Here is a 26,671-nt window from a genome sequence, read left to right on the forward strand (position 1 = left end):
TACCCCAAATCTATTTCCCACATTCCTTAGCCTTTAAATAGTCCTAACATGTCAAAACTCTTACTCCACACATGATTTCCATTGAATTCATATTTAACCATATGCTAGGATGGGGCTTCTATCTCCCATAGGTTCCGATTAATCAATAATTTATAAGATTCACGTTGCAGGACTGTCGTAGGCTTGGATTTGGGCATGTCATGATTTTTTTCCTAAAGTTATGGTAAATTAGCTTTATTTTATCGTTCCAATGCTCTAGTTAATCGGTCTTTTAATTTCATGGCATCATATTATGTTAGATCATTCTGTCCTCCATCAAATTAACTTATGTAATAAACTATCAGATCTTGTTTGATTATAATCTATTCACGTAATAGACTATTATTGCACCTCTGTTTGTTTTGTGCTCTCATTGCATTTCCCCAGCCTAGATAAAGGAAGGTTGCGTCAGATTAATGACCAACGCCAAACTTATACTTCATCAAGAATCCAAATGATTTGATTTCTAAACTCATCGTAGGGTGTTCCTTGTAAGAAACATGCCACATTGGAACTTAAGTGTAGTGAGAGCATAGGTATAGAAGGAACCATAAACTCTAAATAACATCAAAGACCATAGATACTTTTATAGGATAAGGATAATTGAAGTGAAAGAAGCTTTGAAAAGGACAAAAATAGAAAAGACCAACAAACCATATGATATACTAATAGAGGTTCGAAGTGTATAAGAGATACTTGTTTATTTTGATTAACAAAGTAGTTCAACAAAATTGAAAGATTGAAGAAAATACTAGACAATTGAGGAAAAGTACCCCAGTACCTATTTGTAAGGATAAAAGAAGAAGGAACAGAGAAAAAGTACCGTGATAGCTATTTATAAAAATAAAGGAGATGCATATAACTGCATTAGCTATCGTAGGATTAAACTTATGAGCTACTATGATACTTTATGAGAGTAATTGAGCAAAAGATAGCATGAGACTAATGTCAGAAAATAAGTTTAATATTATGCTTGAGAGGTCTATCATTGAAGCTATTTTCCTACTTAATAACTGATGCAAAAATATAGGAGATGAGGGATCTCCACATGGACTTTATTGACTTAAAGAAAGCATGCCATAGGGTCCCTAGAGAGTTAATCTAATGGTTGTTAGGAAAGAAAGGAGGTCCAAGAGGATACTTTCACATGACTAAGGATATGAATAAGGGAGTGGTAACAAATGTAAGGACCACTAGTAGAGAGAAAAGTGAGTTTTTAATTACTATAGGCTTACACAAGGGTTGGCATTGGGCCTGTACCTTTTCCCATTGGTTATGGATGAGCTATCGAGGCATTTACAAGAAGAAATCCCATGGTGTGTGTTGTGTGCAGATGACATAGCTTTGATTGGTAAGACAAGGGAGGGTGTAAACACAGAGCTAGATTTATAGAGGTACGTTTTAAAATATGAAGTATTGACAATTAATCCAACTATTTCAAAGTATATAGAGTGTGGAATGTTCAGGTACGTGAGGCTCATATTGGTGAGCATCTGGGCCCGAAGTTCCTTGTCGAAGAGACTTGTCTTTCTCTATCTCCAAGTCTATCCATCTATGGTCAATGTTTGTCTCAGAATGAGTGTCGAGTTATGTATTAGCCTTTGGGGACTAATTTCTCAACAGCAGGATCTTTGCACCTGCCTTAGTAGTCTTGCCGTGGAAGGTTGTGCTAATGGTGCAAAAGCATTATTAATGGACCTACTACTTAGTTGTTGAAGCTTGTCATTGACTTTCAGTGTAGGCAAGATGATGCTGATCATGGTTGGCACAACGGTGCCATCAAATGTGTACAGTCATTTTTTACCAAGTGTAAAAATTTCCATGTCAACAGGACATGTTGGGTTGATGATGGAAAACTATTACTCAACTCGAGATATGACCCATTTTAGCATGGGTTTGGGCTTCAATGAGATTTTGACCTTAATGCAGTCCATACTTAACTGATATCTTAACATTAGAAAATATCATTTTCTATCCAATTAATTATGAAAGTTTGCTTTGTGTTTGAAAAATAATTTTAATTATGCAATTCTGGCTTTTTGTTCTATAGACAACAATTATGCTTTAAATTAATTCCAAACCAACTTATGAGCCAAAGTCCCAAGCTTAATTGTTGTGGATAGAATAGTGTGTCTCATCCAACCTTTTAGGCCTTCAAACTGAGCTCGAACAATTTATATAATAGGCCTAAGAGTTCAAGGTATTTTTATGCTTAGCAATAACTAACCTGATATAGAATTCTTTCTATTACACCATGTAAAGCATGTGAACTTGTCAAACGTATCTTTTGAATTTGTTGATTCTATAACGCATAAAAAAATCCTAATAGATCTAACTAAATGGCTTGGAAGTGAAGTATGAAGGAGCTGCTAAATTAGATGGAAGAGGACCAAGTATATGGGACACGTTTGCTCGACATTCAAGTAATAACATGTTTTCCTTTTCTTCTAGTTGATGCAAAATGATGTAAAATAATATTTTAATATATTATTTGTTTTAGATTTTGACACTTAAATTGATGAATTGAATGCATTTTCAGGTCTAGTTGTTGATAGAAGTAGTGGTGAGGTGGCCGTTGATCAATATCACCTTTACTTGGTTAGCATAATCCTCACTCTTGGGCCTTGGCTAATTTTTATAGAAGCTGATGTTTCTTTCATACCACTGTCAACTAGAATAAAAGGAAGCTACCACATGCTATGTTAGCCTTTAGTTTAGTTACCACCAACTAATTAGGAAACTAAATGTGGCTGTGCCGAGTGCTCAACCACAACAAATGATTAAGCAACTACACAACATACTGAATCGTGGAGCTGAAATATTAAAGTCCTGTGACTCATTCAAATCAACCGCAATAGGGAGGATGAGCCTCTTCACTTCTGCTATCTGAAAACATTAACAGAGCTAATGATCATGTCCTTGATCAAATCATGTGAAAGCAAGCCCTCCTCTTCTCTTGTTTCGTTTCTTCTCTTTTTTCTTTTTCTCTCTCATCTTCTACCATTTTTCTCTGTGAACTATTTAGAGAGAGGGAGGGAGAATATAAGGGGAGGAATGTGGGAGAGGGGGAGAATAGGATAGAAGCATGCATCTAGGGGGCTCACCAATGGTTGGGCTCCAACCATTAATTTCCTTTATTTGACTATCCTAAGGGCCTATCTGGATTGTGGGAAGAGAAAAGAAAACTCAAGCATTTTTTCATAAAGAAGGAAATAGTGAAATTGAAAATAGCAACCATTAGCCTTTTCCATAGTTAAATTCTCATGAAAAAAGATATGAGGTGACTATTGTGAGAGGAAAATAAGATTCCGACTATTATCTAAACAAGACCATGAAGAAATGAAATCCATCAGAACCCATATTTTAGTTATGTTCATGCAATCCATGGGAATCCATCAGTGGATGATCATTACACTTTCTATTTCTTTTCCCACAAACCATACTGGCCCGTGTGTTATAACTGTCTTTAAGCATAATTTTGTACACTAATTTTAAAGGGACTCTAAATTTTTATCTTTTTGATCTGATCTGTGTGTGTGTGTGTGTGTGTGTGTGTGTGTGTGTGTGTGTGTGTGTTGCATATGCTTCACTGGGCATTTACCACTTAACCACCAAGTTGTCACAACTCATCGAACACGATACATTATTTATGCATGCCAGTCCTGAACAAACTAAATTATGGCCAACTATATCTGGAGCAAAAACTTATATAGATTTGTCATCCTAACCACCCAATTGCTGGCCATCAAATGGATGAAATGAGATTAAACAAAGGTCTAATATTGGAATGAGGCCTAATGATTCAAATTCACATTATATATGTTACATCAAGGGCGACTAAGTTACCACAAATTAGTGGGCTAGTCTTGAGCTCATATTGGAGTCCATACCCTTTGAAAATACTATTCTTATCTTGAGGTAGATCTTATTATTTTATAATATGTATAAGAACGAAAAAACAGAATAAGCTTACAATCTGCCACAGGAGATCGTTGAACATGGCCTAGAAAACTCTATTGTTTGATTGAATGGCGTCAATCAAGACCGGGTTGCAGTCTTTAGGACTAGTTCTGCCCCTTGATTGGACGCTAAATCCACCAAACGGGGTGTTGGCGCCTACCTTGGCAGTCTGGCGCAGGGTGCTTTGCCCAGGCTTTGCAGAAGAATTCGCTTCTAGATAGATCATTTCACTTATGTATAAGCAAATTATAAAAATTCTTACATGAGGGAGGTAGCTTTCCAATTATTTCTACCACATGGAATTACTCATCCACACGAATGCCACTCAGTAACCCGATCAATTAAAATCTCCTTCCACGGAAGGAATAAAATTGACTAGTATTGCGAACCACAAGTCAAATGGTGAGTTGAGTAGGTTGTTTACTCAGATTGAATCATGAATAGTGAACATTATGTTGAAAATCAGTGGTTAAAAAAAAAAAAAATTAAATCGAATTTTTCAAATTTTCAGGAATTTCCCGCCAAAACGCCTTTTGAAATTTTTAAATTAAAAAGTGCGGTGTGTGTGCTTTGTCCCACATCGAAAATGTAAAGAAAAATTGTGTGGTTTATATGAGAACTTATGAAGAATATTCTTACTTGGAGTTTTTGGAGGAGGTGATACTCGGGTCACACTGGAATGCGCTTGGGCATGGGCACGAGCGTGGGCATGGGCGGTGTGGCTGTAGTGGCGCTAGATGGCGCACTTTGCACTTCGCAGGCGAATCACGCTTTAAGGACAGCGTATTTTATACATGATTCAGCCTAGTGAAATAATTTCTCGTACATTTATTTTTTATGTTTTTCGGTGTATCCAAACATCAATTTCTAACACATTAGTTGAACCATATCCTTCCCGAGCAAGTCAGTAGAGAAAAACAATGAAGTGCTACTTCCGATGCAAGCCTTAGCCTAGTTGAAGTCCTCCGCTCATCAATTGCCTATTAGGCAGAGGATTACCTCTCGAGGGAAGGATCAGTCGACAGAATTTTATGCACAATTCCTTGGAGCTCAAGGACTTGAGAAAGCAGTGGTTTTTCATCCACCATCTAAAACTTAATATATATATATATAGACACACACACACACTTACTAACTACCTGTATCCTAGCATCCACCTCATCAGTTCTATACTGTTTGTCTAAGGCTTTCCGAAGTTCACTGGCAAACTGATAATTAGAGTAGATGTTAAAAAGATTGTCAGCTAAAAGGTTTAGAACATGACTCTCACAGAGAGATTAAGTATCACCATTCCACAACTTCCGTGAATGAGATAAATCAGGTTCTAACTCACGATGAGGACATGGTGTAGACAGAACATATACAAATTTTTAAGGAGATCAACAGAAACAATAACTTTTGTTGCTACCTTCTACATTCATCTAGCTGATTTGTGAAGCTTTACCAAATCCCGATTCTTGGTCTTCATAGATACATTTGAACCCATAGAGGAATTTCCTAAAATTATTATTTTACAATATGGCTGAGAGAGAGAGAGAGAGAGAGAGAGAGAGAGAGAGAGAGAGAGAGATAGAGAGAGAGAGAGAGAGAGAGAGAGAGAGAGAGAGAGAGAAGTAATTAAGCTTACAGTCCTCCACTGGAGAACAATGAACATAACCGAGAGAGAGAGAGAGAGAGAGAGAGAGAGAGAGAGAGAGAGAGAGAAGTAATTAAGCTTAAAGTCCTCCTCTGGAGAACAATGAACATAACCGAGAGAAATTTTCTGCTCACTTAAATGGGGCTGTCTTTAGGACTAGTTTTGCCCCAGAGATGTCGAGTGGTTGCTGCAGTCCAGTAAGCCCCGTAATAAAAAGGCCAACACTAGTGATAATCAACTCTAGTTGCCCGACCAAATTGATTCCATGGATGCAAATTGGGACTTGATTGTTTAACCAAAGGAATAAGAACTAAACAGAAAATAGAAAACAAGAACTGATGGACACAAAGATAGAGAGGAGACCGGAGTCTATTTATTTATTTATTTATTATCTTAAGAGATGCTTTAGAATGGGAATTATATAACAGTTGCTCTCTCTTGCTGTGTAATTGTCCACTCATTACAGTGAATCAGTGCCATTCAGTTACCAAAATAAGTGACTCTTAGAATTCTATTTAAAATGATAAAATATATAGCGCATGGATTAGATAAACTAGTTCGGGCCCAAGCCCACATCGAAACACAGCTACGGGCGTGTGAAAATTTGCATGTGGCACGCACCCATGTTTCCTAATAGGTAGTCTCTAAAACGGGCTCATTCTTTACTTGTGTCGAAACGTTCCTCAAAAAAGTTGACTCTTAAAAAAAAAAAAAGTACAATCTACTTGGATTTGTTTTGAAACCGCAGAAACACAGCAAAGAAGATGAACGCGCACTTCTAACCGGGATAACATTTGTAGGGGGACGTTAAGCTGATGACAGATATGGGGCTGGATGCTTATAGGTTTTCAATATCATGGACTCGCATATTTCCATGTACGTTGCTTTCCTTCTCTCAGAACATCTTATAAGATAAAAATGGAAGGCTTGTACACCTCGCATACAGGTAACTCACATTAAGCTCTGATAATTGTGGGACCCACTGTAGACAGGTGATCGTTCCACTTTGGGACCCACCGGCTATTTTTCATCTCAACGGTCCAATAAATGTCCACATACTTAATTCATAATAAACAAATAATGTAAATTTTGGTTTATGATCTATCTGATTAGGGTAAGACTATTTGGTTGGTCTGATTTGAGCTACCTGTATTCCACGTGTACAATTTCGCACCTGAGTATCAACCATGACAACCTGCTAGAGCACAATACATCAAGTAAATTTATGTTTTTGACGTGTAGACGGGAATGGAATCGTGAACCAGGCTGGGATAGATTACTACAACAATCTAATTGATGCTCTGATCGCGCAAGGTGGGGTCCACATCCAATTCAAGTTTTGTGGTCTTTATGGATTTTTCAAAATCTTATAATAGCTTTACTAATGAAGTTTGCGCGTTGTGATGCAGGACTCGTACCTTTTGTGACGTTGTACCACTGGGACCTGCCACAAGCGCTGCATGACTCCTACGGGGGTTGGCTCAGCCCAAGAATAATGTACGGACACAATGAATTTTTGTGACACACATGTGACACGTGACTTTGCACAGTATAGAAGGGGTTTTTCAATTTAACAAGTGGGCCTATGAGAGTGGAATCAAACACCATTAGTTTCTCGAGTCCCACCATTGACGAATCATACCCGCGGAATCGCCCTTTTCTCGAGTCATACCATTGACGAATCCCCCGAAATCTCCCAGAACGGAAGATCCCAACCAATACTCTTTGAACTATTTCTGTTTTTCTTTTTTATCTTTTCCTTCTATCTTTTTCTTTTTTTCTTTTTTTTTTTTCAGTTCAGTGTGGACCACTTGTTTCTTTCCATATCATGACTGTTGTATACGGGTCACAAATCGTAGGGTTAAAATTGCCAAAACAATGACAATTTTGTTAGGACTCGCGGAAGAACACAAAAACGAATCAAACAAAGTAATCACAATCGCACAAATAAATATGATAGAAAACACTCCGAATTTATGTGAAAAAACCCTCCCGAAAAAAAAAAAGCACAAAGCGATAATGCACTATGAATAACAAAATTACAAGAGATGAAATCTTACTGATTCAAAGCCCAAAGAGAAAATCCCTAACTTTTGCTTTCTTCAAAACCCTCTCAAACCCGTAAGCACGTCTAGCATTCACCCTAATTCCTGATTACACCAATATATTTAAGATAAAATGGAAATAAAAATAATTTGCGCAAAAACGTGTCGAACTGCGCAATCCGTCGACCTGTCGAGTCAACCCATCAAGACGCTTTGATCGGTCGAGTCGACCTATCGACCATAGTTTTCGACATGTCAAAAACTCCAAAAACTGTCCAGAGATTTTTACTAAAAAACTAAGTATTTTCGATATCCTTCGACCTGTTGACCAGACTGTCAACTAGTCGATGGCCCCTATTTCAGCATAGATTTGAGGCATTGGATTTTCAAAAACCTCCACCATGACTATAATCTTCATGATGTAACACGCCATGTTCAATCTTTCATCTCTACTTCGTTTCCATCATGATTCTACAATCATTGCTTCTTATGCGCACTCTGTCTTTACTCAATCTTTTTTAGACCTAGAGAAGTCACACAAAACTTGAACTTCTCTATAGGAACCACCTTGATAAGCATATGCTCCGAATTCACACTTGTATGTATTTTTTTTAGAGTTACACTGCCTTCCTCTAGCACTTGTTAGATAAAATGACGACGCACATAAATATATTTATTTCTAAATTGGTAAACCAAGTTCTTTGCCAAATTGATCGTGTTTTCACTATCACAATTAATCAGCACGGTCTTCGGCTGAAGCCCCAACTGACTTATCATTCCCCTTAACTAAACTAGTTTCTTGAATGCTTCCATCACTAACATATACTCAGCTTCGGTTGTGGAAAGATCCATCACTGACTAAAGCTTTGACATCCAACTAATCGCTTCATTCGTTGAAAAAAATAATAAATAAATAAAAAGTAACCGGAAGTCGACCTTCTTTTATACACACTGCCTACATGATCTGAATCCACATATCCTACTAACTTGTTCCCTCATTTTTCGAATGTCAATGTGTAGTCCTACGTACTTTGAATATATCGAAGTGATCATTTCACTGCCCCCAGTGTTGCTTGCCGGATTTAGACATGTATCTGTTAACAACACCTGCTACATGTGAAATATTCGGTTTCATATAGACCATGACATATATCAAGTTGACAACAACACTAGAATAAGGCACATGAGACATAACCTGCTTTTCTTTATCCGTTTTAGGACATTGCTCAGAATAAAGTTGAAAATGAGCTATGTGGAGAATGCTGAATGGATTTACCTTATCCATCCTATACTTCACCAATACCTTCTCAAGGTATTCAGCTTGAGATACCATATCATGTTCCTCTTCCTCTCTCTATGTATGTCAACGCCGAGAAACCTCTTTACAGCCCCCAAGTATTTTATCTCAAATGTCCTTGATAGCTGAGCTTTTCAGTATGTCAATCTCAGACATGCTATGACTAGCGATAAGCATGTCATCAACATACAATATCAAGATAATGAACTTTCTATCACTTAGTGTCTTGAAATAGAGACAATGATCATAGTCACTCCTGACAAACCTTTGACTCATCATGAAAAAATCAAATTTCTCATATCACTGCCTAGGCGACTGTTTTAGATCGTATAATGACCTCTTCAACTTGAAAACATTTTTCTCTGCACCTTATATTTAGAATCCTTCTGATTGCATCATGTAAATCTTCTCTTCCAATTCCCCATGCAGGAAAGCAGTCTTTACATTCATCTGTTCCAGGTCAATATTATATTAGGCAACCAACACCAATATGAATCTAATAGATGCTTGTTTCACCACAAGAGCGAAGATTTAAGTGAAGTCGAAATATTTTTCTCTACACCTTACAGCATATCCCTTTGCTACCAACCTTGCCTTGTATGTATCATATTTCTTCCTGAAAATACACTTGCACCAGATCGCTTTACGGGTGAAGGGAAGTTCTACCAGCTCTCTTGTCTCATTCTCGTATAAGGAGTCCATCTCGTCATGCATCGTTGCTTTCCACTTTTCGACATTTACATCATCAAGAGCTACTTAAAAAGTAGACGGATCCCCTCATTCGTAATGATGGCAAATACAACATTCGAGTCATCTCTGTATCTCGCCAGTAACCTATGATCCCTTTGTGGATTTCTTCCCATAAGTGGTTGCTCCACCTGCCCTTGTACCTCTGTCCATGTCTCAGTATCAGCCCATGTCTCATTTTTGTCTATCTGAGTGTCCACAACCAATTTTTTTGCTTCCTTTGTGATCATCCTTACAGAACAATGATCCCTCGTTGAATTTGACGTCATGACTAAGATGATTTTCCATGTGACTTGGTCATATAGGTTGTACTCATTCATACCATCACCATAGCTAACAAAAATGTATTTTTTAGCCCTTTGTTTAAACTTGTATCTCTTAACTGATGGTATGCGAGAGTAAGCATTGCAACCAAATACTCACAGCTTCAAGTAGTCTACCTACTAACCACTCCACACTTCTTTTCAAATTTTACAGTCAATAGCCGTAAAAGGGTACCGATTCAGTAAGTAACAAGCCGTGTTAACAGTCTTAGTCCACATTTCCTTGCTCAACCCAACATTACTCCTCACGTATCGGGCTCTCTCCAAGAAAGTCCAATTCATCCGCTCAGCCACACCATTCTGCTCTAGTGTGTGGTGCACTGTGTTGTACCTCACGATCCCTTCATATTTATAAAATAATTGAATTTCCTAAAAGTGAATTCCCCACCATTATTTTTCTTTAACATTTTCACCTTTTGTCAAGACTGTTGTTCCTCCATTGCCTTCGACTATTTGAAGTTGGTGAAAACTTCAAATTTATTTTTCAAAAAATAAACACACACCTTTCTGAAATAGTAATCAATGAACGTAACGAACCATGACGACCCTCCACCATAAACTATGAACGATGATCCTTATACATCGGAATGCACATAATCCAGAACCCCCTTATAAACATATTTCCTTGACTTAAAAAAGATAATATTGACTCTTTACCATATATACAATGCTCGCATATACTAAAATCAACACTTCTAAAATTAGGATCAAACAACGATAAAAAAGTACGTAATGCCCCACTCTCTCATGTGGTCTAGGCGTACATATGTGCAGACGTGGAATCCGCTATAAACACTGTAACTCCACCCGATGAAGTGCTCCCGATCAACCTGTAAAGGTTACCATTCTTTTATGCTTTCATGACTATGAGTGCCCTCTTTAAAACCTTAAGACATGATTGAACCTGGTGAATTTGCACCCAAGTTCCTCGAGTACACTCAGATATATCGTACTCTTCCCTTAACTAAGGAATGTGTCTCACATTAGTCAAGATATGCTCCATGGTGTAAGTACCTTAGTTTGTCAATTAATTACGTGAGTTATAAGTCTTAGAGTCAGGAGAGCCCCAAATAAGAATTAAGAAAAGGATTGAAGGTATCCAATTCACGATAAGGTAAGGAAATTACGAAGACCTCGTCAAAGTCTGTACCAAAACCCACAAAAAAAAAAAAACCTCTATCTAGCATATACATTCTAGGAAAAACTATCTTAAAGTATGCTAGTGAGTTAAGTGGGTAGGAGTCTGTGTAAAAAAAAAAAAAACATCTAAAAAAATAGACATTTTCGATGGCATCGAAGTCTCATCGAACTGCCTTTAAAGAGAGCTCAGTGGCATCGAGCTCAGAGCACAAACAGTCCAGCAATAAAATGTTTATATTCTGGATTTTCTCGTTGGCATCGAATCCACTTCGATGGCATCGAACACATCTTCGATTACATCGAACTTCCTTCGATGACATTGAAGGGATCTTTGATACCGGTATTGAAGGTCAACTCAATGGCATTGAACTTGGACCTCCAAATTGTCCAACAATCTCAGGTCAAAAATTCAGATTTTTTCGATGGCATCGAAGGACCTTTTTTATGACATCGAACTGAGAAGCGGATGCTCTCCAGCAAGGTTTAAATTATAATTTAGAGTTTCCCAATGCTATCGAAGGTTTTTTGATGACATCGAAGGGACACTTTGATGTCATCAAAGACCACTCGAAGACATCGAAACTGATAGATTTATATCCATTTTTTTTACCATTGGAAATCTACTCTTCATATATGAAAGATGGGTTTCTTGGCAATGACATGAGTAATAAAGAGAGCCCTATGTGAGTGAATACCCATCTTCTTAAAGCTCTCTTTTCTCATGGAGTTCATCATTCAATTCATGTCTTAAAGACATTTATTAAGGTATTCAGAGCTTGTATTGAACAATGAACTCCAGCATTCATTGGTGTTTTAACAATCATACTTATTGAAAAATCTGTATATTAGCTTGCATTGAATGCTCAACCATGAGGATCCTTAACTAGTTCATAAAGATTCATCAATACATAGTTAGGATTCACCAATCCCTTGACCCAAAAACCTTGGCATTTTCAACGGCATGTCATCATCCGGTTGCGGTACAAGGGAGCAAAAGATCCTTCATATTTGAGAAGATCTTCATCGAATTTCTTAATGGGGCTCACCCACTTTCAAATAAGAAAGTATTTTAAGTCCATCGTGTCTGGAAATGATTCCTTGTGTAGGTTTGGGTTTAAGAGTTTGAGCTTCTAAACTCGATAAGTCTTTGTGTAGGCCTCTGACGGGAGAGTACATTTTATTGTCCTTGTGTAGGACTTATTAAGTTCTATGTAGGACTTAATAAGACCTTATGTAGGGAGCATCAACGGATGAAAAACGTAGACCTTGTGTAGGTTGTAAAGATATATGGTAAACCTGATTTAAAACCATCTCATAGTGAAATCCAGCATACTATAGAAGAGAGTGAGTCAGCCGAGAGTGGAGTAGGCACGTAGCTGAACCACTATACATCTTGTGCAATGCGGTGAATTTTTAAATCTCTATTTGTCGAGTTTTACTGAACAATACACTTGGTTTATTTTCCGTAGCAAGCATGTTTGACAAAAATGCTTGAATGGTGTTTTTCACTAAGTAGACTTTACTTTCTTGTTTGTATTACTTTGCATAAATATCTACAAGTAAGTGCATGTTAACTATTTAGTTAAAATTTGAAAAGTCCTATTCACCCCCCCTTTAGGACATTAGCCATATCTTCAAGCTTCACTTATAGCGATGAAACCACAATTTCACATGGCATCAAACATCTTGATGTGCACCAATCCAACACTAACTACGTTATAGACATTGTCATTGCCCATAAACACTTGGCCACCATCGCACTCATTGTAACCGGTGAACCAACTCTTATGAGGGGTCATGTGATACGAAACCTCCATATCCAAAATCCATTCCTCGTCGAAATACTCAGAATTTGATGCGGTCAACACGTCACTACCGCTTGCCTCCTCATTGTATTTTGGGGCCCACCTTGATGTGGATCATCCATCATGTAGAGCCCACCTTTTATGTGGGTTGCCCATCATGTGGGCCCCATCTTCAATGTGGGTTACCCATCATGTGGGGCTCACCTGGGATGTGGGTCATTCATCATTAGGGGAGGACATTTGATGTGGATTGTCTATCACGTGTGACCACCTTGATTGGGCCATGATCATGTGGGGCCCACTAGATCATCTACCCATTCATTGAATGATTTTTCAATCTTATGAACTTAGAGGAGATTCATGGCCACAGAGAGCATATTCACTTAAATAATTTCATAGGTTGTTGTGTTATTAATAAAAATGATAGAAATATGTTATTTTTAGAAGTTGGAAAACAATAAAAAAAAAAAATAATAATAATAATAAATAAATCACCTATGAAAATAAGTTACTTTTCCTAAAAAGTTACTTATTTAAATTTAATAACCAAACTCACTTATTTAAGAAAAATAACTTACTAACTTAGGTAAGTTAAAAAAAAAAAAAAAAAAAAAACTACTTATTTGGTAGTATCTAAAGGCCCTTGGAGCCCATTTGGATACTCCCAAATTAGTTACTTTTTCTGACAGTGGGGTGTACTAAAAAAAATAAAATAAAATTTTAAAAATTATAATAAAAAAAACGTAACTTATTTAAGATAAGTAAGTTTGGTTTATGATAAATTATAAGTAACTTTTTTTTATTTATTTAAAGTTACTTAATCACTTTAATAAGTAGAAATCAAGATAAGCTACTTAAGACATAAATAGCTTAAGTAACTTACGTTCCAAACACTCATTTAATTAGATTCAAACTATGCAGCATTTTCAAAATAATAAAAATTACTAAAAATAAATTTTAAAAAAAAAAAAAAAAAAAAAGCTTAAATCTATCCAAACTAACAAGCGGCTCTTAAAGGACTAAAGAAAATACAGTGTACCACAACCAAAATTTTAAATCACTAGAAATAACAAAGACGAAACTTACTAAAAAATAGCAAGGTGATCTTTTCGGAGAAATCTATCCAGGTCAACAGATTCCATCAGTTTCCACGTTGTAGGGCATGGATATATAGCTTTCTACCAACATATCATGTGAATTCAAATAGGTCACAAAGTTATGATCATTGAAAGCTGTAGTGCGTGTTCAGGGCATTTTGGCCTTAGATTGAGTTTTTTGGGCCTGATTTCTTTCAGTAGGAATGCTCACCCGCACACCTTCTCGCATGAGCACCCATGTACACCCTTGCACACGTATTTTAGGCACAAAATTTGAACTTCATGTGATGCTGCACCCCTTGAAATCACGGTAAGCCCTGGGCCTGATTTCTTTCCGTAGGAATGCTCACCTGCACACCTTCTCACGTGAGCACCCCTGTACACCTTTGCACACATATTTTAGGCACAAAATTTGAACTTCATGTGATGCTGCACCCCTTGAAATCTCAATAAGCCCAACTTTCAGCCAATACAAAACTCACCATGTAAAATGAAAACAATTTGCTCCCTTGATTTGCATTTCTCTTTGCTATGGATCACTAGAGTTTTGGATATGCTGAAAGTTAGGCTCGTGAGGTTTCAAGGGGTGCCGCATCACATGGACCGTTCAAATTCTGTGCCCATGACACGTGTGAAAATGTGCGCATAGGTGCTCACGTAAGAAGGTGCGCAGGTGAGCATTCCTCTTCTTTCCATCCTACCCATCCAAAAAATTGTGCGCACCTCTTTTACATCACATTCAATTGTTAATGCACAGTTGAACAGATAGAAGCTACGTACCTAATTGGAGAATTTCTAGATCGATCAACAATGGGCCCACATGATTTCAATGATTTGGATCCAGGCAAATGTGTGCTACATGTACGGTGGTAGTGTGCATGCACATCAATCATCATACCATGCCAGTACGAGTAACTTGTCTAAGAAATTTCTTAAAAGTACAATGATACAAGAGAAACAACAATCTTTTTTTTTTCTTTTTTCTTTTTTGTTTTTTAATACTCACACCTACACCTCACACACACACACACACACCCCACGTAAGCACTCGATCCCTGGCGAAACAACTATCTGCTTGTTATTTTGTAATGTGTTATGTGGTGTGGTGCAGAAATGATTTTGTAAGGTATGCGGAGGTGTGCTTTAAGGAATTTGGAGATAGGGTGAAGCACTGGATCACATTCAACGAGCCTCACAATTTCGTGTTCATGGGTTATGACGTGGGCCTGGAAGCGCCTGGGAGATGCTCCATTGGTTCTTCTCATTGTAAGATTGGCAATTCCTCCACCGAACCTTACATAGTCGCCCACAACGTCCTTCTTTCACATGCGGCCACTTTTAGGGCCTATCAAGCTAAGTTCAAGGTAACCTACTTTAACCAACCCAACCGCATGTGTTTGTTATTCACTGTCATCTATAGAGATCATTCAAATTGTGTTGTCCTATTGTGCATGTATCACATCTCTAAAATCTCATTACACAAGCCACCCTGACCCTTCAATTGATGTGCACATCTCTAAAATCTCATTACACAAGCCACCCTGACCCTTCAATTGATGGCTATCACTAAAACCTTGCTAGATGTATTGGATTTATCACAGAGGAGCAAACCTCCTAAGTGATACCTAAAGTAGGCCATCAAGATGGGTGTCTCTAGGAGACCCAACCACTTAAATGACCCCCACATGGGCCCACATACTAACACCCAATAAATTCAAGGTTGGGTTTAGTGAACCAAGCCCACATGAACCAAGGAATGAACCAAATTAATCACATGTATGGACAGTAATTCATGCACTTTTAGTTACTCTTACTATATTTTCTCTGGATGTCTGAGCACAAATTATATCAATTAGTTGTTGTAAAAATCAATATTTCACCTTTGCTAATCAGTACATATTCATGAACTAGCAGGGAGAACAAGGGGGATCAATAGGAATTTCTTTGGATATGATGTGGTTGGAACCCATGTCTAATTCTACACAAGATGTCGAGAGAGCACAGATATGCTTAGATTTCCAACTTGGATGGTACGTCTCTTCTTTAGCCTGATAATCACAGATATGGGTTCTGATGGGGCACAGTGGTCTTGCACCCGAACTAAGGAACCAAGGTGGCCTTCCTCATGGTGTACGCTTTGAAATTATCTAAAATCAAACCATCGAAGTTGTGTTTACCACAGTTGATGGACCCTAGATGGCTGGTATTGATGTATATGGGTCGCTCTTTAACCCAATTTTATTAAGAAAAACCTAATTACAAGATGAGATAAATGAATACATCATTGATAGAGAGGGCCCATTCATGGGCGTAGAGACCTAAAGACCCAGATACATCAACAGTTGGACTGAAAAGCAGTAGAAAGACCCATTGCTAATCAATCTGATCGTGTGGATATGACCCATCTATAGTGGTCCACACTATTTGGGTGGTTGGGATTCCTCCACCCCCTCCCTTTTTTTTTTTTTTTTTTTTTTTTTTTTTTTTTTTTTTTTTCTGTTGAATCACATGGGCCATCCTTGATTTTGATAACAGGTTTCTGGACCCACTTTACTTGGGTGACTACCCATCATCCATGAGAGAAAGGGCAGGAGGGAGGCTTCCAAAATTCTCAAAGGAACAATTGAATGATCTGAAAGGGTCCTTGGACTTCCTGGGCATTAACCATTACACTACCAACTATGCAATGGACATCAGCAACGACTCCAACATACTCGGCATTCTCAATAATGACACTCTGGTGGATGCTGGAGTGATTCCCTATCGTAAGTCCCCTGACTGAAGGATATTCTAATGAGTTAACTTTAGTATGCTGAGTTTCCTAACACAAGATTTTGCATCTTCCATTTGTTTTCCTTGGCTCAGCTGTAAGGAATGGAGTTCCCATCGGCGAGATGGTTCGTCTTCTGCACTACTTCTTTCTACCTTTTTACTTGTTGTATGCTCTGGTAGAGTGTGATTGCTGATTCTCAGACACTTACAAATTTTGCACCTGGAAAAAATTGAGCATGATTACACGGCCAAAATCGCGGGGTATACTATAGGCGGATGGTCATCCAAAATTCAGTTCCAATATTGAACAATTCTAGATACAGCTGAAGTTTTTTCATATCTGCTGTCCATTAGAAGTCCATCAATCAAATCGATGTAGTTTTTGGTTTACGAACTATCTAAACTGGGTGACATACTTAGTTACCAGTGTGCCACCTGCAAAATTTCTCGGTGCCTGCGCATTGAGCTTCATATTCTGCCAATGTCAAAGTTCTTTTCCTCTTAATCTTAATATCAAACTCATGACATCATTTGTTGGGGGATCACCGAGTAGAATCAAGTGAAGTAAACACATCACACCAAGTAAGAACAACGCAAACACTCCAAATTTAACAGGGAAAAAAATTTTCGGAAAAAAACCACGGCACAGAGCGACAAAAAATCACTATGAAAGCAAAAAATTACAAGATAAGAGATATTACCCAATCCGAACAACCTCAAATCAATCCCCAAGCCACACCCTTGAAACCCATGTGGGGATTACCTAAGATCTCCACCAGGAATGGCTAGGATCAAGTGGGCTTCATGTTCATTTATCCAGCCCACTCGATCCAACATCTCCTACTTGGGCACGAGGCCTAATATGCCATAAGTTTCGGGATTTACCCTTTATGTACACATTCATGTCATAAGGGTTTTCAGGCTCCTACATATATGTCGCTAATGATATAACATCCCGAATTTTCATAGCTAGATTTTATACATGTGACCGAGAAAACCAAGTGTTAATAATGTATAAATTGGATGTTTTAAAAATTGCACCTTATTTACATTCTGAATTTTCACGGCTAGAGTTTATATTCGTGCCCGAGAAAATCGGGTGTTAATAATTGAATGAAATGGATGATTTAAAAATCACACCTTATTTTATTTTTTATTTTTATTTATTTAGATCACCAGATACATTTATGAAGGTAACATTCACGAGAATAAAATCGACTGTATTGATTATTTCATCAGAGTAAAAGAATTCAGTAAATAATTAAATGCCCTCTCAAAGGGAATTTATTACATTTATCGAGTTTGCAACAAAAGTATAAAACTAAATTATATAAAACTATCTTCTTATTCTTTCAATATAATCTTCTATAGGGAGATAGTCCTTTAGGTTTTCAATCTGTATATCACCTGCATCATCGTAAGGTTGAAGAGGGTCAACGCCTTACTCATAATGATGGTTATCCTTTAAGATTAACAATAATTCAAAAGATTCATAAAAGTAATGTAAGGGTTCTGATACGTCACGTACTCCACCATTATGAGGGATATCAGCATGCACAACCAATTTACATAAATGTATGCCTAATAAAGTGTGTGCATCTCATCATACGCAGTACTCATATTCACAATGTGAAAAATAGTTCATAATATCCGACTTGCTCTATATTCTCACACTACAAAGATTCATCAGTGTGTTTAACATCAACATAGACTTAGGCGAACATCTCAAGGCGACACAAAAAATGCGATTGAGGAATTTACGTAACACGATGTGTTCATGGAGTGACTATTTGCAATATCCAATCGTGAGAAGTGAAGTAACACGCAGGGCGATTTACTTATATCGATTGTACACAACACCAACCAACCCACGAAATTTCGTGCAGACCAAGAGGGCGGCTACCCGTAACGCATTACGTCCACTATGAATATTGAGTTATTAGTTGTGATATCTCTAGCACATCACTTGCATTGATAGAGAGATAATTCAAATTACGGGGGTTTTGGAATACCAAGACACATGCCCAAGCCATAAAGATAAATAGCAAAAGGCTAGCAAAATAACGAGAAGAATAGCAATGGCTAACTCAACAAACAAGAAAGTGACAATGGCCAACTCAACAAAGAAGAAAGTAGCAATGGATCTCAACAAAGAGGAGAGTGGCAATGGCCAACCCAAATAAGAGGAGAGTAACAAGGGCTAACTCAACAAAATTGATAAAGGCAAGGTCAAGGCTTGTATCCATCGTCCCGTAAAAATAATGAAGATCACTCGTAATTAACATCATATCATAATTTTCAAGGATAAATAATTTTGGTAGTAAATTAACAATGGTAGGGAGAGAATCATAACATCATGAAAGCATGTAAAAGGCAAGATAATTCACATCAACTTAAATTAATACAAGCTTAAAGGAAAAACCCTCACCTCTTATCTTGAAACGCCCTCTCATATTGTTAGAATTTGGCGCATGCACTTTAAATTCAACCTCAACTATAGATTTATGCAAATTATATGATTAGGGTTTAATCTATGTGTAAATTAAACTAATTATTAAAACTTCACATAATTCGCCATGTAAATGGCTGACTTACCTTGATCAACACTTAAGTCTCGGCTAGAAAATGAGTTCAATGTTACTCTTTTACCGAGTCGACTCGGACGCAGTTACTTGGAACTTTGATTGACGGTTTGGATAAAAATTTTGATTGGGATCTATCTCCTACAAAAGATCACAGGAGGGATTAAATAGACAACTAACCTCAGAGGTTCGAAGGGTTAAACTTGGAGCTAGACTCACCCTGGTGACTCGACGAGTCACTGTACGATGCACAGCGTGTGCACTCTCTTTCTTTCTTTCTCTTTCTTTTCTTTCTTTTTATTTTTCTTTTCTTTTCTTTTCTTTTCTTTCTTTCTCTTTCTCTTCCTCCTGGTGCGTGGATTGGATGGCTCTATCTCTTAGGATTTTATAGATCTTCTAATCCAGTTAAAAGGGAAGTCCCAACCGGCGGAACTTCGTTTTACTCACCCTTTTTACGTAGATTTTCGGTCGCTGGCTTACATGTGGGTTCGGAACCATCTTCCGGTTGTCGTGTTTGATCATATCTACTTGCCGGGGTTGGATTGGTTTTGAATGGCCCACCGTTTGATCGGATGGGATTGGAATATGGGAGCCGAATGATCTTCTTCGACAGTCATCTTCCTGACAAGGAAGATGGTCCACGTCAATGGTAGGTTCTGATGCAATTACTTATCTTTCGAGTTAGTTTTGATGGACGGTTCGAATTAATCCACCGGTGCATTCTGGGCCCCAAGATCGGAGGTCTGATCGTTCCGAAAGAGGATTGCTTCCAGTTTCTCTACTATTTGTGGAAAAAACGATTCCGGTTTCCCTGTTGTAGTTAGTGGGGTCCACTCACGATGATCTTTCGAGAGATTAGCTTCGTTCATTTGATTTGTAGGGTCGAGTTAGGCCATGAGCCAAGATCTGAATTGGATCTAAGTTTTAGGTAGCCACACAGCTAGTTAACGTGATGATATCTTCGACTGTCACTGTGAGTACATATGTGTGCATGAATGCAAATGAGTGGCGTGGTTTTGTTCAGACTGAGCTCCCCAATGTGATGAACGGTTCAGATTATCCATACGGATGATGATGGTGACCCACAATCATCACAGCGGATGGTCGTCCATCATTGGTGGGAGCAGGGGTGCACATCGAACTGGTAGAACCGTGGAACTTGATTGAAACCGATCCAACGGTCCAGTTTGGTCCGGCTCTAGACTACACTAGTTCCGATTTTAGTTCCAAATTTCCAGGAACCGTTGGATACGATTCGGTTCCAGTTTAGGGCCATGTAGAACCGAACCGGACCATTGATCCGAACCGTGGATACGAAGCGTTGATTTGAACCGTGGCCCGAACCGTGAAATCGATCCGGAACCGATCCGTTTTTCACCTGTGCTGTATCTTTCCTGCTATCACACTTGAGAAGATTACTCTAATGAGGAATTATGGGATCCTTAACTTCAGCCTTTGCTCAGTATATATGGGTTTTCAATTCTGACAAATGGCGCCCAAATGGATCAGTCATCTAGACCACTGATCTCTTACATTCCACCATGCATGGACTATGTGCCAAAAACATCCAAGTTTGGAAGGTTTCAGTAGCTAATTTTGGAAATTTTCAGTTGAATATGGGCTGTTGTTGTATTCTCTTTTATCATGTCGAGGACATTTTCGAGGAGTGATCTAAACTTCTGAAACATGGGCCTTACTTTTCAGAATAAAAAACCATTGTATATTGTTCAAACCCTCAAGTCAAGGATCCTACATTTTCTCTTAAGAACACTGACACCGTACTTTGTCTTTGCGGCTTAAAGCCACTTAAAAAAGTGGTAGACTAAACAAAAGGTGCTAACACATGCATGTAGTTTGTATCTCCAATTCATGTCATGCCATGCTGCTCCACTTTTTAGAAATCAAAACTGGTGTATATTCTTAAAATCCCAAAACCGTGGAACCGATCCGGAACCAAACCGTTTTTCATGGTCCGGTTTTGGTTCGGTTCTAGGGTGCTAACGGTCTGGTTTCGGTTCCGAAAATCGTAGAACCGTTATGAATGGTTCGGTTCCGATTTCACCCTCAGAACTGGACTAAACCGATCCGTGCACACCCCTAGGCGGGAGACAAGAAGGAAGATGACTTCCTTCTTTGGAGATTTATTAGGTCAAACCTAGTTTGACCCCATTTCTAGTTCAGTGTACCGTTGGTGCACGTGCACCGTGCACACTTAGGATTAGTTTGGGGTCCACAGTGATGTTTTTGAGAAATCTACTTTGTCCATTCATTTTGTCAGTTCTAGATACAGCCCGTCTTAAAGTATCAGGTGATCACGATCCTTAGTCCATATCAAATGGATGTTTGTTTTAACTATGGATCTTATTGATATAAGGGTTAAAATTTGACATGTACGGTTAATTTATAATATATAGGTATGGTATAAGGTTTTTCATCAAATAGATCGTGAGAACCTTGTGATCTAGAATTCATGGTTTAGGTTAATGACATTTTTATAATTATTTCTGATCTAAGATTTTTGTGAAATCTAATGGTTCTACATGATTGTATGCACCTTTCTAAACAATTCTTACAAACGAACTTACATTTAAATTATTACGGATAAAGAGTTATTCGCCAATTCATTTAAGGGAAGGTACATCTATCAAATCACATGATGGATGGTCTTGTCGTAAAATCAACGGTTAGATTACTTGATATATGAATGGAAACTATTTCCAATGGTCAGATTCGTGTTGGAAAATAGATGTAAGGTTAGATTGGCTAGATTGGTACCGTACTCATGTACATAATAAGTTAAATTCTATGATAACACTCAATAACTTTCAATACTCAGGTATTGAAAAGTTCAGTATGTTACAAATGACTTCACCTATCCAATAATTATTTCATTTTCACTAATTTAGGTGCCCCAAGTTCCATTAGGCCTACATACTTTACAAATAATTCCGCATTTACAACTTTTGTCAATGGATCAACAACCTAAGGCAAGTCACTCACAGTTACTTCTTTCTTCTCAACATCTTGTATATAATGTTATTGTACTTGAATGTGTTTGCCCTTTGAGTTTCTAACTCTACTTTGTATTAATCTAATTGTAGCCTTTTTTTTTATTTTTGGGTTAGCTTGTTGGTACACACACTCCATGTTAGCCACCCCCACTAGGGATCGATACCAAGACCTCAAGTGTTGAAACGAGGTATCTCTACATGTCGTCTATGTACAACTCAACATCCTTTAGAAATTGTTTTATCTATATTGACAAAAGCAAAGATTGCACCATAAGCAATAAACTTAGCCTACTGAGTACACTTGCCAACACATCTCTATTCTCACCAGACCAAGAAAAAACAACTCCGACGAAAAGGAAAATATATGACTTTAGGTAGACCTGCCATCATCCTTTTCCTTTGCAAAATCTGCATTCAAATAACCTAAAAACTCAAACTTACCCCCTTGAAAACATAATTCAATATACTTTATACCTTTTATGTATCTATCATTTTCACTCATCTGCCAATGTTTTACACTAGGATTTCTCTTTTGTACCTTTTTACAGGGCCTTGCATAGATGAGATCTGACTTTTTACACAATGTAACATACATCAAGTTGCCCACTACTTGTGCATAGGGAACATTTAATCTTTTCTGCCCTTCCTTTAGATGATTGTTTTCAGATAATTTCAATCTCTTTTTTTCTTTTTCTTTTTTTTACTTTTTTTTTTTTTTAACCCACCAAAGTAGATATTCATTTATAGTTTTTTATTCTGAACCTGTTTAGTACTATGTTAAGAAAATTTTCTTGACTCAAGCATACCATCCAAGATTTCTTATCTTCCGTTATTTTAATATCCAGAACATAGGGTGCTTATCTCATATCCTTCATTGCAAACTTGGAACTTACCACGATTTTGTCATTTGAATAATTTGTAAGTCACTTCCATCTAACAACGTATCATCTATCCAAATATAATGATAGAAGAGGAAATCCAATCCCACCATACATATATATATATATATATATATATAGAGAGAGAGAGAGAGAGAGAGAGAGAGAGAGAGAGAGAGAGAGAGAGAGAGAGAGAGAGAGAGAGGGGCATGCTCACCTACGCACCTACACACGTGTGTACCTTTGTACACATGTCATGGTCATCTAATCCGAACGGTCCATAAGATGTGGAATCCCATGAAACGTTAAGGGACGAATTTTCACCCTGATCTAAGATTCTGGTGGGCTATAGCAAAGACAAATGCAAATCAAGGGAATAAAATGCAAATCAAGGGAATAAACTGTTTTCATTTTTTATGGCCCACCAAAGTTTTGGTTCAGAGTAAATAATTGGTATCAGGGGATTTCATGAGGTTCTGCTTCATGTGGACCATTCAGATTTTCGAGACTCATCACGTATGATGAGTTCTCAAAAAATTTACTACATCTGTAGACCCCACGTTGATGCCTGTATTTTATCTACGCCATCCATCAAAGAATACAGTTGTTTTACAGACAGCTGTAAACTTTTTCTAAATCATATCATGAGCCTGAAGCTCTGATACCAATGAAATTGGCTCTGATACCAATGAAATTTCCCACGATCAGGAGCATCGAATGTTGCCTGAATGGAAAGGAGAATATCATGAGAGTGGTGATTACAATGGCAGAATGTTCTCTCTCACCATAGGTTTTTTTCTTTAAGATTTTCTCCTTATCTCTCTTGTAACTGCAATACGATTTCTAATCCCCTTTTATAGAACCCGATCCACCATTGTAATTCTAACAGTCATATCGTCAATTCTCCCAAGGTGAAATGACCCTCTAATTTGGAGGAAAACATTAAACCTTTTCCTAATCTTGATTTCTAACATTTCAAAATGATCTTGTAAATAAATAATGTAACTGATTATAAGCTTGATTAACAAGCCGGTGTAGAGATTAGTTGAGAAATCCACCAATGATGGCTAAGATCGAGAGGGCCTCATGGCCATTGATGCAGCAGTCATGTTCACGGTGACTCCATTCATGAGTGTGATCCAATCTTGCAATATAACCAGAGCTGAAAATTGTGCATTTGTTTGTGACAGGGCGCATCCAGTTGGCTATTCATAGTTCCATGGGGAATGAGGAAATCAATGAATTATCTTAAAAATCGCTATGGAAATCCACCAGTCATCATCACAGAAAATGGTAAAAATCACCAACCAAAGCAACAGCTAGATCCTTTCCTGGATGAATCCTACTTCTAACGTACGCCATGGATTATTTATTTATTTATTTATTATTATTATTATTATTTAAATTGTTTGCAGGGATAGACGAAGAAAATGAACGACATACATCTCTGCAAGCAGCACTTGAAGACCAAAAAAGAATAGACTATCACAGAGATTATCTTTCAAATCTCTCAGCTGCCATTAAGTAAGTTAAGCTGCTATTAAGTAAGTTAAAAGATACATGCGTCATTCATCATCAAGCAGGCGCACGTGCCAATATGGAGCATGTGCCGGACATCATAGATTTCCATCAAATATTCTCCCTAAAAGAAAGAAAGAAAGAAAAAAATTAAAAAAAAAAGGCAGTTTCACATTCACATTTGTTGTGCATGATATGACCCACCTTTAAAGGTAGGCTACCTGATTGTTAGGTTGTTAAGCCAGAAGATCTACCTTCTAGTCCATCTGATGAAAATATGAGATCTTACACACGCATTCCATATTGGCACGTATCCATGCATGTGGACTTATCAAACCTTGTAATTTGTGGGATGGTGATGATTTGATTGCAGTGAAGATGGTTGCAACGTGAGAGGATATTTTGCGTGGTCTCTGTTGGACAATTGGGAATGGACGTCAGGTTTTTCAGTGCGTTTTGGTCTCTATTTTGTTGACTACAATTCTCCAGCTCTCACTAGATATGCCAAGAAGTCGGTTGAATGGTTTAGCGACTTTCTACAGCCATTTTAAATCAGACATGCTTGTGATTTTCATACACTCTGTTGTTATGTCAACTTTTAAGTTGAAAAGACAGGTTTGAGACTGCAGATTTGATGTTTACAAAATTCACACGTAGATTTTGTTTTTGTTTTTTTTTTTTTTTTTTCTTCCTTGTTTTAAAGGAAAAGGAAAGGGAAGGATCTTACCCCTCGAACCACAATCTATACAGCAATCAAACAAACTGAATGGGAATAAATCTGAGATCCCGCCCTGTACATTATGTCCACGCACGTGGTCCACATGGTCATGGATAAGGGATGCTGTATCAGGCAGATTATGCTCATGAGTGTCTTTTTAGAGCTTTTGTAGATATGAAGTATTATATCTCACTTGGAGTAGCCATTAGTCAATTACACATATTTTCATAATAGGCTAAACCCCATAGAGCCTTAGAAGAAATAATCGTTGGATTCCTGATCTTAAAATGACTCCCAATCTATGATTGAAAATTCTAGGTAAGGGACCGCAATTACAAAAATGGAAGGTGTTAGGCACCCTCTCTGCTCGTACAACTATACGGTCTCTACTTCATTGGACAAAATAAATTTCAGGGATCGGATTAATTCTTATGCTTTGATAACGTAAATGTATGTACAATGTAGTGTGACGATGTAGTGACTACAATAAACAATGTCTCAGGTCAAATAAATCTACCATGACTCACTCACTTTAAGAAGGGTTAAGGCCTAGTCAATCCAAGTTCTTGTTGAAAAGATCAAGTATACTACTGAGCCACTTAGCATACACTTAAATCGACTAGACTAGTAGGGGGTTAGAGTGGAAGGATGATGCATGATGCTTATGCAAGTATGAATGAAGCTTGATCAAAGCTTGAATGGATGACAGATGGATGGATTTATTGCAAGGTTGGAGTTGAGTAGTTTGGATTGGTACTTTGGTAGCTTCGGTGGCTAAGGTATAGGCTAGGCTTGGCTAGGTTGACCTAGGCTGAAACTCCTCTCCTTCTACTCTCTCTTTTCCTTGGTGGAGGGATGGAGAATGGGAGGTTAAGAACCTAAGAAGTTAAGAGATTTAGAAATTGGAAGATGGTGTGGAATGAAGTGGAATGGGGTATTTATAGGGTATATATTGGAGTGGTATTTTGGTAAATTTTGATAATTCTAGGGGTAAAAGGTGTTCCACAGGCTAGGATTGATTGCTTCCATGTGGCGCAATTTGAGCGGTCGGATCTAGCGGTAAAGGCGTAACTTTGGTGAAAGGTAGGGGCAGCAAGGTCTTT

The 26,671-nt window shown here is 37.8% G+C and overlaps 1 protein-coding gene across 1 annotated transcript; it reads left to right on the plus strand.

Moving 5' to 3' along the window:
- The first annotated feature begins 6,439 nt into the window (after positions 1-6,439).
- Positions 6,440-25,478, plus strand: LOC131220440 (beta-glucosidase 40-like). Its single transcript, XM_058215353.1, has 10 exons — positions 6,440-6,511; positions 6,878-6,949; positions 7,045-7,132; positions 15,201-15,453; positions 16,004-16,119; positions 16,625-16,854; positions 16,955-16,986; positions 24,523-24,625; positions 24,748-24,856; positions 25,224-25,478. Exons 1-10 carry the CDS (start codon positions 6,451-6,453, stop codon positions 25,399-25,401), a joined length of 1,242 nt encoding a protein of 413 aa, XP_058071336.1. The 5' UTR covers positions 6,440-6,450; the 3' UTR covers positions 25,402-25,478.
- Positions 25,479-26,671: the final 1,193 nt, after the last annotated feature.

The sequence above is a fragment of the Magnolia sinica genome, chromosome 12, assembly GCF_029962835.1.
Source record: "Magnolia sinica isolate HGM2019 chromosome 12, MsV1, whole genome shotgun sequence".
NCBI classification, from domain to species: Eukaryota; Viridiplantae; Streptophyta; class Magnoliopsida; order Magnoliales; family Magnoliaceae; genus Magnolia; species Magnolia sinica.